Source organism: Molossus molossus, unplaced genomic scaffold (genome assembly GCF_014108415.1).
Source record: "Molossus molossus isolate mMolMol1 unplaced genomic scaffold, mMolMol1.p scaffold_m16_p_14, whole genome shotgun sequence".
NCBI lineage: Eukaryota > Metazoa > Chordata > Mammalia > Chiroptera > Molossidae > Molossus > Molossus molossus.
This window is the reverse complement of record NW_023425349.1, coordinates 3,069,763-3,085,335: the sequence shown is the minus strand read 5'-3', so window position 1 is coordinate 3,085,335 and position 15,573 is coordinate 3,069,763. Positions and strand designations below refer to the sequence as shown.

At 55.0% G+C, this 15,573-nt stretch overlaps 1 protein-coding gene and 1 pseudogene across 2 annotated transcripts; one reads left to right on the top strand and one right to left on the bottom strand.

The window, feature by feature from the left end:
• Positions 1–377: 377 nt before the first annotated feature.
• LOC118629982 lies at positions 378–2,468 on the top strand (annotated as a pseudogene).
• A 5,536-nt stretch (positions 2,469–8,004) lies between these two features.
• Positions 8,005–13,314, bottom strand: SURF6 (surfeit 6). 2 transcript variants are annotated; one of them, XM_036261392.1, is made up of 5 exons: positions 13,154–13,314; positions 11,646–11,843; positions 10,988–11,076; positions 9,792–9,995; positions 8,005–9,687 (listed from the first exon to the last, which is right to left on the bottom strand). In XM_036261392.1, the coding sequence occupies exons 1-5, from the start codon at positions 13,245–13,247 to the stop codon at positions 9,208–9,210; spliced, it is 1,065 nt and encodes a 354-aa protein (XP_036117285.1). In that variant the 5' UTR covers positions 13,248–13,314; the 3' UTR covers positions 8,005–9,207. The 2 variants fall into 2 exon arrangements, with proteins under 2 accessions (XP_036117285.1, XP_036117286.1); XM_036261393.1 differs by having other exon boundaries at positions 10,988–11,098; positions 11,659–11,843.
• Positions 13,315–15,573: the final 2,259 nt, after the last annotated feature.

Below are 15,573 nucleotides of genomic sequence, written 5' to 3'. Positions count from 1 at the left end.
TGCAACCGAGGTACGTGCCCTTAGCAGGAACCGAACCTGGGTCTCTCTGGACCACAGGCCGACGCTCTAACCGCTGAGCCAAACCCGCCAGGGCAGGTTTCCCATTTGATCAGATCTGGCAGGAGCAGCCAGCCAGCTCGGCCCCACGAAAGAAACCTTCCTAGATGCCTGCGCCCAGATGTTTCAACCACCACGGGGTGGTATTTTAACGATACCCCAGGGCACAGAGATGCCCAGCCGGTGGCTTCCCTGCTGCCAGGCCCACACTGGGGGTTCCACCCTTGCTCACCTCTCCAGCTCATGCTCTTCCTCACACCGCCTCCCAATCCCCTCACCTGCGCCTCCAGCTCAGGCGCTTTAACAAGTAAACTGAAGAAATGTTCAGTTACAGCTACGATGATATGCTTACTCAGTTCAGTGAAGTTATCGGTATTTCTTTTGCTTTTATAGCTGTGAAGGACCGTTCACCATGTGGCTTGTTTCCTTTGGTCTATGGAAGTGTTTTGTCGATCATTTAATCCAGTCAAATTATATAGTCATAATTTCATGTAATACGTCCTCTCTTTACTTAAGGAATGCCGTCGTGAGTCACGATGAGATGAACTGTATTCCCCCACTGTATCCTCTTCCTGTTCCTCCTCACCCAGTTTAACTAATGTTGTTATGCTTCTAAATATTTACTTGAAATATATTTACATCTCCTACTTGAATTTTTATCTTTAAATGATATCATTTATTGCCCTGGCTGATTTGGCTCAGCGGTTAGAGTGTCGGCCCACAGACCAATGAGTCTCGGGTTCGATTCCAGTCAAGGGCACGTGCCTTGGTTGCGGTTCGTCCCCGGCCCTGGTTGGGACTGTGAGGGAGGCAGCCAGTCGATGTGCCCCTCTCACGTCGATGCTTCTCTCTCTCTCCCTCCCACTCTATCTGAACAAAAATGGAAAAAAATCCTCGGGTGAGGATTTTAAAAAATAAATGTCATTTATTCATATCTATAAAGATGAAGAAATCCCTTTTTCTCCCCCCTTTCCCTTCTGAACCTTTGGGAGAATCATCTAATTTCATTTGCATTCTGAAGTCATGGTCTTAGCCCTTGCTTATGACTTAGTTCTATATTAATGGGGTCCTGTTCCCCGCCACCCTTTTCCAGGGGCACTGTGGCTGCTGAGGCTGGTTCTGAAGTCCTTCCTTCAAGAAGGTTCCTGGGCCCTGACCGGTTTGGCTCAGCGGTTAGAGCGTCGGCCTGTGGTCCAGAGAGACCCGGGTTCGGTTCCCGCTAAGGGCACGTACCTCGGTTGCAGTTTGTCCCTGGCCCTGGTTGGTCGTGCGGGTGGCAGCCACTCGATGTGTCCCTTTCATGTTGATGTTTCTCTCTCTCTCTCCCTCTTTCTCCCTCCTACTCTACATGAACAAAAAATGGAAAAATGTCCTTGGGTGAGGATAAAAAAAAAAAAAAAGGTTCCTGGGCTCTCTCTTCCTGTTCTCCATCATGGCAGCCTTATAATGGGGCACTTGCTCCCCGTCACCCTACACGTTGAGCCCCTTGGGGTTCATACTCAGTGTCGTCCTTGGTACCTGTCGTAAGTTTCGGTTGACCCGTTCCATCTGTGGAGGAAGAAACAAGACCCCGAGCTGTTTTCCTTGAGGCCTCCCAGACAAACAGTGACACATAAAATTCTCAAGGGCTTTCGCGGGATGGAGGTGGAAAGGAGAACCCCACGCGGGAACCGCACATCCGCAAGCTCCGCCTCAACATCTGTGTTGGGAGAGTGGAGACAGACGGCCGGGCAGCCAAGGTCCTGGGGCAGCTCGCAGGCCAGACTCCTGTGTTCTCCAAAGCCAGAGACACTGTCAGAGCCTCTGGCATCAGGAGACACGAACAGATTGCTGTCCACTGCCCCGTCCATGGGCCACGGCAGAAGAAACCTTGGAGAAAGGTCCAAAGGCGCGAGGGCATGAATTATGAGAAAATAACTTCTCAGATGCTGGAAACTTCAGATTTGGGATCCAGGAGCAAGCACATCGATCTGGGGATCCAATATGACCCAAACATTGGTATCTACAGGCTGGACTTCTGTGTGGTGCGGGGTAGGCCAGGTCTCAGCATCACAGACAAATGCACAACGGCCCTGGCCGGTTTGCTCAGCGGTTAGAGTGTCGGCCTGTGGTCCCGAGAGACCCGGGTTCAGTTCCCGCTAAGGGCACGTACCTCGGATGCAGTTTGTCCTTGGCCCTGGTTGGGTCATGAAGGTGGCAGACACTCGATGTGTCCCTTTCACGTCGATGTTTCTCTCTCTCCCTCCATCTGAACAAAAATATGAAAAAAATGTCCTTGGGTGAGGATGAAAAAAAAGAAAAGAAAGAAATGCAGGACAGGCTGCATTGGAGCCAAACACAGAATCAGCAAAGAGGAGGCCACGCATTGGTTCCAGCAGAAGTATGATGGGATCATCCTCCCTGGCAAATAAATTCCCGTTTCTTTCTTTCTTTCTTTCTTTTTTATCCTCACCCGAGGACATTTTTCATTTTTTGTTCAGATAGAGCGGAAGGAAGAGAGAGAGAGAGAGAGAGAGAGAGAGAGAGAGAGAGAGATCGACATGAGAGGTACACATCGAGTGGCTGCCACCCGGGCGACCCAACCAGGGCCGGGGACAAACTGCAACCGAGGTACGTGCCCTTAGCGGGAACCGAACCCGGGTCTCTCTGGACCACAGGCTGACGCTCTAACCGCTGAGCCAAACCAGCCAGGGCTCATTAAACTTTTTAAATGCCTTATTCCGTTCCATTTCCTCATGTGATGTATTTTTTCTGTCTCTTGATGTGTTTTTAGGAGTGTTCATTCTGTCATCTGCTGTTTCTAATTTTACTTGCTTTCTGTGATTTCTTCTTCCTTCTCTGAGCTCGTGTAACTCACATTCTCAATTCTTCCACATACTCAGTCTCTCCTCCATAAGCTCATGTTTTTCTGCTTTGGGTTTTGTTTGATAGAGGTGATTACTTTTTCTTTGTTCTTTTTTTTTAAAATCCTCATCCGAGGACATTTTTCCATTTTTTATTCAGATAGAGTGGGAGGAGAGAGAGAGAGAGAGAAACATCGATGTGAAAGGGACACATCGAGTGGCTGCCACCTGCACAACCCAAGCAGAGCCGGGGACAAACTGCAACCGAGGTACATGCCCTTAGCGGGAACCGAACCTGGGTCTCTCGGGACCGCAGACCGATGCTCTAACCGCTGAGCCAAACTGGCCAGGGCTGCTTTTTCTTATTTATTTATTATTGCATTTATCTTCAGATAGAGTGGGAGGGAGAGAGGGAGGAAGAGAGAGAGAAACATCGATGTGAGAGAGAGACATCAATTGGCTGCCTCCCACACAACCCCAACCAGGGCCGGGGACAAACTGCAACTCAGGTACGTGCCCTTAGCGGGAACTGAACCCAGGATTCTCCAGTCCGCTGGCCGACGCTCTAACTGCTGAGCCAAACCGGCCAGGGGCTATTTATTTTTTTAACTCAAGTGTTTTTTTTGATTTTTCAGAGAAAGCAGAAGGGGAGAGAGAGATAGGAATATCGATGTGAGAGAGAAACATAGCTTGGCTGCCTCCTGCACATCCCCCCACTGGGGATTGAGCCCACAACCTGGGCATGTGCTCTGACCAGGAATCGGGACCTCTGAGTCCATGGGACGATGCTCCATCCAGAGCCACCCCAGCTGGGCTGCTGCTTATTAATACTGTATTTGTTTTAAATGCATGGAGAATATTTGAAAAGTGCCATATGTTCCGTGGCAAAAGCTTTTGGGCCCAGGTTCTTCATCTGCCACCTGTCTCACATCTTTTTATCTTGTATAGTCACTACATAGGTCCTGGCCCGGTAGCTCAGTTGGTTAGAGCCTCGTCCCCATATGCCAAAGTTCTGGGTTTGATCCCTGGTCAGAGCACATACTAAAATCAACCAATAAATTAATAAATAAGTGGAGCAACAAGTCGATGCTTCTCTCTCCCCCTCCCTCTCTAAAACCAATAAATTAAAAACTTTTAAAGCATGGCATAGATCCTGCACTAATTCCTGTTCTGAAACTCAGTTATGAATAAGTATTTCCTGACATGGATGTTCGCCATGGACTGTGGGAGGGAAAAGGCCATGTTCGGGGCAACGGTTTTCCTTGTGACGCAGGGCTGTACGCACCCCGCCTTTCACCTGCACAGCCGAGTCACAGAGAGGACGCTGCGGACAGGTTCCCGGAGCTCACGCCAGCAGCCCACTCGGGCAGGTGCCTTGCTGCACAGCTGGCCCGTGAGTCCCCGCCCAGTGCCGCCTCTGCTCCAGAGCCCAGCTTCCGCTCTGGCTGCCAGACCACCTGTCATCTTTGCTAGGACAAGGTTTTGCTCGGGGACTTCTCCACCCCCATCCTCACTTCACGGCGCTCCCCTGCACCCTGTCCACCTAGCATAGGTGTGCAACAGCACGCTTCCTACTTACGTCTGAGATGGTTGGTTCAGCAAACTTGTCTTCTGTTTCTCTTTATTTTTAAATTTTTTTTTCTTTATTGATTTTAGGAGAGAGGAAGGGAGAGGGGGAGAGGGATAGAAACATTGATGAGAGAGAACATCAACTGGCTGCCTCCTGCATGCCCCCCACTGGGGATCGGGCCCACAACCTGGGCATGTGCGCTGAGAATCGAACCCGTGACCTCTTGGTGCCTGGGTCGATGCTCAACCACTGAGCCACACCAGCCGGGCTGTTTTCTGTTTCTTATTTTCCTGCTTGGCTTTTGCTATTTTTTAAAGGCGAATGGAGGACATTGCCAGTTTGTTTGTTTTTAAAAAAAAATGTTAACTTTTTTTTTTTTTTAAGAGAGAGAGGAAGGGAGAGGGAGAAATAGAACCATTGACGAGAGAGAGAAGCATCAACATCAGTAGGCTGCCTCCTGCATGCCCCCTACCGGGGATCGGGCCCACAACCTGGGCATGTGCCCTGACTGGGAAGCGAACCAGTGACCTCTTGGTGCAGGGGTCCGTGCTCAACCACTGAGCCACACTGGCCGGGTGACAAATGTCATTTGAAGGCAAGACTTTGAGGGACTAGCTGGACACCACCATAAAACAATGGGAAAGGCGTGAGAAACTTGAGGACCGCAGGGCGGGGTGGCTTCTTTAACAGGGCTGCAGAGTTGATACAAGGTCCTAGGCTCAACACCCCAACTTTTAGCTCAAGCCATGAACTGAGGATCAGAGACTTCCTGTTACTCTGTAGGAATGTTGTGGCGCGAGAGAACCGAGACCACCAGAGCCAAATTAAAGCCAGAGAGCCAAGCCAGCCGGCAGCTGATCCCAAGTTCTCGGAGACCAGCCCTGGGGCCTCCAAATGTCGTGGTGCCACAGAGTCACAGAGAGACCACTAGAGAACTGAAGTCCGGCCGGCGTCTGATTCCGAACACCCGGTGAGAGTCTTCGGAACCAGCCCCGATGTGCTTCATTCCATGCCTTCCACACCTCACAGCAAATAGGACCTTCTGGACATAATGCCCAGGGCCACAGCCATGCTGTACAGAATTAGTTTGCCTTACGGGTAACAGGAACACCAGGCATTTCAAGGTACGTTGGGTCACACTTAGCCTCGGGCTGCACAAACACACGCAAGCCCAATTCCTTGAGAGTGTGGGGGAGGTGGAGTTTGACTCAAGTTCTCCAGGCTCCGTGGACTGTCAGACATGTAGCCGGCTCCCAACAATTTCTTCTTTACAAAACGGGTTCAGCTAGAGAGCACACAGTGGCTTTCCCAATCATCCACCATGGAGCTATAAACAAGTCAGCACAACAACTTACCAATCATCCATTATGGGGTTATGAACACGCCAGCCCAGGAAAATCTCATATCGTTCCAGCTGCAAGACCAAGATGCTGAAGACCAAAGTTCTAACTAGTTCATCAACCAACCACATCAACAGGCGAGTTGGAACCTTGCAGCTCTCACGGAAAAGCCAAAGCACAATGGCAGAGCGTCGGCTCAACACCGAAAGGGGATATTGGCTGCCCTGGGGTGACTCTGGGACCCTGACATCCAACCTCACAGAGGCTCATTTGAAGAAATCAGCCCCCTTGAAGGCCCTTACCTGAGGGGGTAACTTCCAAGAAGCCAGTCCCCTCGGCAACCCCTCCTTTCTCGGCTCTAGACCAGGGGGGCTCTGCCGCCCCCCTCCCCCCAGCACTCTAGGTCTGGTGAACAGAGGTTTCACTTGAGCTACCAGTTGCTTGAAGCTCCTCACCGAATTCTGCACGTTAGTCCACGTTCTAGACCCCTGAACAGAGACGGCCTGGCTACCAGCGCCACACCACCCTGACCTTTCAGGACTGCTGGGACCCCAGTTCCTAGTGAACCTCAGTTCCTGGGCATGTGTAGGGTTGGGGGTTTGGTGGATGAACAAAATGTAACTTTGAGCCATGCCCAGCCAAGGGTCAAAGTGTGGGTAGATAAGGTTTGCCTGGAGGGCAGGACCACCCTGTCTGAACTGAGTGCACAGGCATTTACATGGGAATAGATAAGCTCTGCATGTCACAGGGCAGGAACACCACGCCCAAAGTGAAAGGGCAAGAAGGCCCAGGTGGTTCTCTGCTGAAAAAAGCGAGACAGGGCTGGGCTGTAAGGTCAGCAGAGACGCCATCTCAAGGAAATAATTACCCAAAACACCGTGTAACCTGGGGAACCACTTTGCGAACAAATTGGGCTGTATCCAGAGATCTGGAGCATTTGCTCCCTTGTGATGCTCCCCCTCACTCTAAGCAGCGTCTGCTTGTAGCTCATTACGTTGTGCTGACCCCCAGCAGGCTGAGAGATGGCAGGTATACGTCTGATTAGGGCTATAGTCATCCAATGTTAGACACCAGGGTTGGGGGTGGCCTTCCAATTTGGAGACTCTTGCCATTTGGTCCTGGAAATGTCTCCGATGCTACGCCCTGAAGTGTGTAGCACCCAGAAGGTGTGCAGTGGGCCTCCCAGACTCATCCTATAACTCTCTCCACTTCTCTTCCCTGTTGTTCACATTCTACGCATCTGGAAAGAGATGCTGCTGTGGCCACCTGACACCAAAAAAAAAAACACACGCAGGCGCGCCACCCTTGCTTCTGGGCATCTCTGCTCCCAGCCCGAGGCCAGGGAGTGACTGGCCAAGCCTAGGAGGCTGGGAAGATGACGGTGCAGCATTTTCAGTGTCAAACTGGAGTTAGGGTGGCACTTTGTGTGATGCCAACCACATGCCACCAGGTGAAGATTTCTCCTCCTTTCTCACCTTTTCTTCTCTGTCTCCTATTGTCTGCTGCTGCGTTTAGAAATGGGGTGAGGCCACCTGCCACCAAAACGCATCCTCAGCTCTCCCTGCACATCAGCCAGATGAAGCTGCGGACACAGAAGCCCTTGAGCTGGAGGGGTGAGCTTCCTGGCCTTGGAGCCTTCAGGCGGGTGCCCAATGAGATGCTCCCTGCCGTATTCACAGGGGCTATACTCTCCCAACTCTCCTGTGGCAGATGGAAAATAGTCTGGAGAAATGACTGGGTGCAAACAGGATGGGACAACAGAATCCTGGAAGTGGGCCGCAGGTTGACAAGATGGCAGGAAATCATGCTGCACAACATGATTGAACACACACACACACACACCTGTGCCCCCAAACACACCCAGTACTGCCATCACCTTTCAGTCCTAAACATTCAACATCTACTAGGAACTATTGACTCTGGTAACTTAAATTTCCAAACGTGAAATTTTAACAACGAACTCTTACATTTAAGAAAGATTTTTTTCCCTTTACTGATTTTAAAGAGGGAGAGACAGAAACATTGATGAGAGAACATCGATTGGCTGCCTCCTACATGCCCCCCACTGGGGATTGGGCCCACAACCTGGGCATGTGCCCTGACCCGGAATTGAACCAGTGACCTCTTGGTGCAGGGGTTGATGCTCAACCAGTGAGCCCCACCAGCCAGGCTGAACTCGTACCTTTTTTAAAGAAGTGTTTTAGAGAGAGAGGGAGGGAGCAGGAGAGAAACCTACGAGACACACATCAACACTCACTGGCCGCCTCCTGCACGCCCCCTGCTGGGGAGTGAGCCCAACATTGTAAAACTAACCTGTGCTGTGGCTGGGTCACATACTTTGTGTGATGTCAACTGAACTGTGACTGGCAGGTGGTGGGGCCCCATCACTTTCTGAGCTGGCAGGGTGGGTTCGGCTTCCACACACACTGTCGCGTCATTGCTGGCGCTTGTGAGCTCCACTACCAGACCTCCCGTACCCACCTGGCTTTCGTCTGCCTGATGACCAGTTTCTCAGAGATGTTAACCTCCCCCCCCCCCCCATCTGTAAGTGAAATACATTCTCCCTGCGGTTTGTGAACAGACTGGAAGCTGTTACTGGTGCTCGGCAGGGCTGTTCCGAGAACAGCGGGGCATCCTACCTGCCGGCCCGCCGAGCCACAGCCACGCCAGCTTCTCTGCAGCTACAATCTGTTCGCAACTGGTTCCATCAGAAGTCTTATTAGCAGCTTTACAGAGACGTCCACATGACCCTAACCTCGCACCCATTCGGCCACCGCGGGCTTGGGCTCATTCCACCATCCTGTTCTCACCTCTCGCTCTCGGCTCTTCTCCCCACTTCCGGACGGACATCGCCCCACCCCGCCTTTTTCTTCCTCAGTTTACGACAGTTCCTGTCTTTCAGGGGTTGCCTTAAGGGTTCTTTACGTGCATGTTTAGCTTGAACTGTACAAATAAACTTAGAATAATTCCACTCAGTGAGGCCTGGGGTCTCCTGTCTCCCAGCGACCGAGTGGTCAGCTCCGCCTTTGGCTCGGACAAGAGCAGTTGGGTTTTTGTCCCTTCCAAGTGAGTGTTGGACACAGGTTGTTACCAAGGCCGTTCCCTCCTGCTGCTGTGAACACAGGAGAGGGAGGAGGAGCAGTGACTGCCCCAAGTCCCCATGCCCCGCACTGCTCCCCGACCCTCACCTGCAAACTCCGGCGGGGGCTTTCCAGCCTCGAAAGAGAAGGCCGGAGCCTGGATCTGGTTCGCCCCTCCCCCTGGTTCTCAGTGGTGTCCCCTCTTGCACACAGACCCAAGCCCCTGAGCGAGTCTGCAGACAGGTACTTGCCCAGCGTCACACTAGCAGCGGCAGGTGGGAAGGTGCCCAGGTGGGGAGCGGTCTGCCTGCAGCCCCTCAGGCCAGGCCAGCCCGCTCCAGGTCCCCGGGCAGGACCCGGCCCTTCCTGCGGGCCTTCTCCATGCGCCGCTCGGCCTTGGCCGCCTTCTTCTTGCGCAGGTTCTGCCGCCGCTGGTCCTGCCGCCGCTGCATCTTCTCCACCACGTGGGCCGTGCGCTTCTCCCACCTGCGCTGCCGCTGGGCCCGCCGCTTCTCCTTGCGCCTCAGGGCCGCCTGCAGCAGGTGCTCGTCGTCGCGGACCTTCACGCCCTCCGCCTTGTACAGCACGGTGGTCCACTGCATCTTGCTCTCCAGCTCCCGCGCCTTCCCCGCGTCCTGCTCCCGCAGCTCCTCCAGCCGGCTCTGCCGCGCCTGCAGCCGCTCCAGCAGCTGCCGGTAGTTCTTCCCGGTCAGCGGCGTCAGGTTCCCCTTCAGCTTCTGCCGCTTCTCCTTCCGGCGCTGGGCCTTGCTGGCCGGCTGCTCCTCGCTCACCTCCACCTCTCGGGGAGACAGGCGGTGCCCGTTAGCTCCCGCCTGCAGCACCCGGACCCACACCGCCATGACCCCCACTTCGCAGGGGCAGCCGCCACCCCGGCCCTCACCTTGTTGAACAGCAGCCCTGGCTGTCTCTGCGCCTCCTTGCCGGGCCCCTCAGGGGGCGGCTCTGCAGCCTCCGCGGCCCCCCCAGCCTTTGCCGCCTTCTCCTTTGCTCGCAGCTCCTTCCGTTTCCTCTTCTTCCGGTCTCGCTCCTGTTTCCGCCGCTGTCTTTTCTCCAAAGCGGCCGGGGACAGCTCGTTGGTGCCGCCCTGAGGAGGAAAGCCTTGGTCACCCGTGAGGTTCTCCCAGCTTCTGCCCCAGCCCCGCACGTGGAGACAGGGCAGGAGGGCAGGGGAGGAAGCCCCTGTGCAGGACAAGGGACCACGGAGTTCAGTGTTCCTCTGAGATGACCTGTCACCCAAAATGCAACAGACCCCAGAAGGGACAAGAGGACCCCCAAGAACCATGGCTTCCAGTTCCCAGGCACTCCACAGTTTCACCAAATCTCCCCTGTGACCCAGCAACACAGGAGACGCTGTTCACCACTTTACAGGCTCAGTGGCAGGTGGCTTGGCCAGGCCACCATCCAGAACGCGGCACTTTGCAGACCATGGCACTATCCTGTGGTGACAAGCCAAGCTCTGCTTCACCAACAGCCTTTCCCACCCCACGGCCAGCACGAGGGCCCCAGAGCAGATTGCCCAGATGTGCACTGCGGGAAGGCAGGGCACGGAGCCCGCATCCCCTCCAGGAATCAGCCCCCGGGCTTGCCCTGGGGCAGTGTGGAAAGAAGCTGAGGGGCTGTCCCCACACAGCAAAGGGCAAACTACGCCACCCAGCAGGAGAGGCGGAGGCTGGCTCATACCTCAGCATTTGCTGTGGCTGTCACCAGGCAGGCCACTCACCCCAGACCCTCGCCTACCTCACAGGGCTGTCAGGACACTTAGATGCGCAGGAGTGCCGCCAGTGTGGTGTTCAGCACAGGTGGCTTCCCAGAGGGAACAGGCCGAGCCTCTCCTGGGCCAGCTGAAGGCAGGTGGCCCGAGGCTCCCCGAAACCATGAAAACACCTGATCTCGTGCAGAACAGAGCCGCCGAGGCCCTTCCTGTCAGCCCACATTTCACGTAAGTGCTGGTCGTGCCCACTGTGGCCGGCAGGGCTGCGAGCTGACCCCGCAGAGCGCACCTCCTCCCCGGGCAGAGAGGGAAAACCACGGTAGCAAACCCACTGCTCCAGGTACCCGAGCTCTCCCCACACCTACCTGGCCTTGGGCCGTCCGTATCTTCTCGTGCAGCCGCTGCCGCAGAACCTCCAGAGCGAAGACAGAGTCAGACTCTGCAGCCAGGCCATCTGCAGAGAAGGAATCCGTGGACTGAAAGGAGTCCCCTCCCCAGGGCCAAGCTTCAAAACCTGAGTCTTTATGCACTGCCTCCCCTGGTGGCCACTGATGGATCTGCATGGCAGTTCCAATGAATTCCACTCTGCCTCTTCAACCTGGATTGGCCCCCAGAACATCCTCAGGGACAGGGCATCCCGTGTTATAGCAAAATGCTTCCTACAGGTCAAGCCAAACGCATCTCCCATTTCTTCAACTTCTGCAGGCTGTGGTTCCCGGAACATGCCAGCTTTCTCAATGCCCCTTCAGAAACTCGAGGGCAATGACACTTTAGAAGCCAAGCTGTTCTAGGCACTCACAGCCTCGCCGCACACCAGATCCTGGGCACCATTCGGCCTGGAACCACTGTGCACCCCCCGGGATCCCGCCCACCCACAGAGCCCCTGTGATGCCCTCTGGAAGCTCACTCTTTGGGAAGTCTCCCGTTATTCCAGTGTGCCCGACAATGCCTTTTCTCATGACTAGAGGAACCGTGGCTGCATGGATCCCAGCTGGCCCTGCCCAGCGTCCTGGAGCTCCTCACCTGCAGAAACCACAGGGCCAGAGGTCTTCTCCTCCTTGGCTGCTGCTGGCTTCCGGGCCTGGGAAGCTGCACGAGGCTTTCCCCCCAAGGCCTGGGCCTGGGGCTCCACAGCCTTCTGCCCCCGCTCCCGGGATTTCTTCTGTGCTCTCTTTCTCTTCTTTTTTGGGGGTCCAGCAGCTTCTGAGCCTTGAGTTTTGCCTAATGAAATAAAAAATGAGTCAACGATGCTGTCCTGATCTCTGTGACCCATTCAACAGGCAGAAGTCTTGCAAAGGCTTTGATCCCAGGAGGCCAAAAGTGAATCAGGATGAAGGATCCGGTTATCCACAGAGCTCAGAATGATATGCTTCCTAGAAAAAGCAGACTGGCCACACATATCAAAACCCTGACCAACTTCCCCACACTTGACCCAGCACTCCACGGTGAGAATTCATCCTGGGTATGCACAAAGATTTGCCCTCAAGAGTATTGATCACAACGTCACTTTACATGCTTGTTTCACGCATTTGAGTGAAAAACTAGGAAAGCCTAAACATCCACCTCCGGGGACAAATTAGAGCAATTACACAGCCTACCACCATGTAGCCATCAAAAACAATGACGCGGGCTTCCATTTCAAGAGTTGGAGAAAATGGCCCTGGCTGGTTTGGCTCAGTAGTTAGAGTGTCTGCCTGTGGACTGGAGAGTCCTGGGTTCAGTTCCCGCTAGGGGCATGTACCAAGGTAGCGGTTTGTCCCCAGCCCCGGTTGGGGTTGTGTGGGTGGCAACCAGTTGATGTGTCTCTCTCACATTGATGTTCTCTCTCTTCCTTCCACTCTATCTGAAGATAACTGCAAAAAATGTCCTCTGGTGAGGGTAAAAAATAAAATTAAAATAAGTAAATAAAAAGAGTTGGAGAAAATATCTCCATTTTCAATGGAAAAACGAGTATGTAGTATAATAACCAAGTTGTTTTAATAAGTATGATAAAAAAAAAAAAGAAATAGGCTTCAGTGATAACTCATCAAGAAAACTCACTTTTCCTCATTTGCTACAATGAATAACTTCTCCTTGTATAAAAAGAGAAGTTGTTTCTCTTTCTCCTCTGCCCCCTCCATGCCAGACCCAAAGCTGTCTCGCCCAGGCAGTGCACACAAGTCTCAGCTCCCAGCAGGCCAGTTTCTGCCATGTAACCCCCCACGAAAGGAGCTGTTTTCTTTCCTTCTCCCCCCACATTCCCCATCCCACAGTCACCTCCTCCAAACCCGGGCCGCGCTGCCCGCCCGGTGTGCAGGTGCGCTGAACCTCGGACCCCCAGGCGGATGCCCCGGACCACCAAGGAGAAACACCGGTGGCTAGAAACACCACTTGTATTTCCTTTCAGCATTTTACACGCTCGTTTCACGCATACACGTGTCTAGTCCGCCCCAAGGCTCCTCGGGGTGCGGTGTGGGGCAGACGCCGGCTTCGCCGCGGCGGGGAGTGGGGCCCCCCTTCCGAAGCCCTCCCAGTCCCAGGCTGCGCTTTACCCGACTTGCGCTTGTGCGGCTCGGGGCTGGGCCGGGAGCAGATTTTCCTGGCCAGGCTCTGCAGATAGGCGTCCTTGGCGAGCAGAGAAGCCATGGCTGGGGCTCGGGGGGCTCACTCGGGGGCCTGCTCCGGAGCGGAGGGCCGGGCGCAGCGTCCCAGGTGCGCACAGGTCCCCCGCCGCGCGAGCCTCAACAGCGCGGCGCTCGCCGGAAACACCACGTGCGCAGGCGCCGCCAGTCGAGCGCCGAGCCGCCATCGCGCGGTGCTCGATTCTCCACGCCTGGCGCCCCCGGAAAGGCCGGCGGGGCGGGGCGGGGCGCAAAGCATTGTGGGCCGCGGGCGGAGCGGGGCCCGTGGGCGTGGCCTCGAGGGCCCGGACCCGGCGGGACGAGGGGGCGAGCAGGTGCTGGTGGCCCCGCCCCGGCTCTGCGCCCCGCACGCTGCGCGGTGCACCGTAGGCGCTCAGTGCGTAGCGCGACGGGGACAGACCGCATCAGCTCGGAACTCCGGGCGCTCGGCCCCCCTGGGCGCTGGCGGGACCGCGTTGTTCCGAAAGGACTGCAGCTGCCGGGCGGGTCCCGAGCCCCGGGGGCCCACGACTGTGCCCGCCTCAGGCTTGCACTTCGGGGCGACTGGAGAGAAGACGCAGGCCCGCGGCGGCGGCGATGGGGAGCGCGCAGGGCGGGGGCGTCCCGGCCGGGCGGCGACTGCTGCGCTGGGTCCCCGGGTCGCAGGCGAGCGGGAAACAGGCTCCTGCGTGGTGAGAACCCCCCCGGCAGGGAGGGGAGTGTGCGCCCGCCGGACGCCGGGACCGCCACCCCTGTTCCCCGCCGCGGGGTGCCTTGCCGCGGGAAGGACGGGGCCCGCTTGCAGCCCACAGCGCGTCTGGGGCCCTCGGCCCCGTGGCTCCATCGCCAGGGCGGCCTTCAGTGGACTGGGGTGGTAGATGCCAGCTGAGCTGCCACAGGCCAGGGAGAGAAAATAGTTGAGTTCCGAGGGTAGATCTTGATTACGGGCCTTCCTAAATTTTGTTGTTGTTAATCGTCACCCAAGGATATTTTTCCATTGATTTATTTTAAAGAGAGTGGAAAGGAAGGAGGGAGGGAGGGAGGAACATCGAAGTGAGAGACACATTGATTGGTTGCCTCCTGCATGCGCCCCAACCAGGGCCAGGGATAGGAGCTGCAACCGAGGTACGTGCCCTTGACCGGGAATGGAACCCACAATCCTTTGGTCTGTGGGCTGTCCCTCTAATCAGTGAGCCACACTGGCCAGGGCAGGGCCTTTCTGATTTAAAAATATTTTTATTTTTTAGAGAGTTTAGGAGAAACATTGATGTGAGAAACTTCCATGGGCTGCCTCCTGCACGCCCCCTACTGGGAGTGGAGCCCGCAACCCAGGCACATGCCCTGACTGAGAATCGAACTGGGACCTCTCAGTTCATGGGAAAACGCTTCATCCACTGAGCCACCCTGGCAGCCGGGTCTTCTGATTTTAAGTTACTTTTTCTGGGCGAGGTGTCTGGAGGGTTTGACCAACTGATCCTCCTCACCCAAACCCTGTCTTCATATGGCTTGGGGGACCCCAAACAGCAGTTCTTCCTCCTCCCTACCTGGGTTCTCTTCCCTTGGTCTCTAAATCAGCAGTTCTCAACCCGTGGGTCACGACCCCTTTGGGGGTCGAATGACCCTTTCACGTCAGAAAACATATTTCCGATGGTCTTCGGAACGGCTCCTCCACCCTCTCCAGGCAGTCCATCCACACGCAAATACGCCCACACACAACATGAGGACCTGTGTTTAAGGGTTGCGGCATTAGGAAGGGTGAGAACCACTGCTCTAAATCAATTCTTTTCTGTCAACTCTCCCCATCAGTGATCCCCTCTGTACTAACTCCCCTGAACTCCAGACCCACATTTGGGTTCGGAGGACACATCTCCACCTGCTGTGTACAAAACGGGGATCTGACCCCCTCCAGTCCCATTTCCCCCCCACTGCCTTCCTCCCTCACCTCAGTGCTTCTGGGCACATGGGGCAGACCTCGAAGCCTCCGACTCCTCTCCCACATCCAATCCTTGGGCAAATCCCCTTGGCTCGCCCTTCAAAGTATATCGGGAATTCAACTCCAACCACCACTCTGATTCTGTTCTAGATTTTATATTTATTTTTATCCTCATCCGAGGACATTTTTTGCATTTATCATCAGATAGAGCAGGAGGAGAGGGAGGAAGAGAGAGAGAAACATCGACGTGAGAGAGACACATCGACTGGCTGCCACCCACACAACCCCAACTGAGGCCAGGTACAAACTGCAACTGAGGTACGTGTCCTTAGTGGGAACTGAACCCAGGTCTCTGGTCCATGGGCTGATGTTCTAACTGCTGAGCCAAACTGGCCAGGGCTTGTTCTAGATTTTAAAA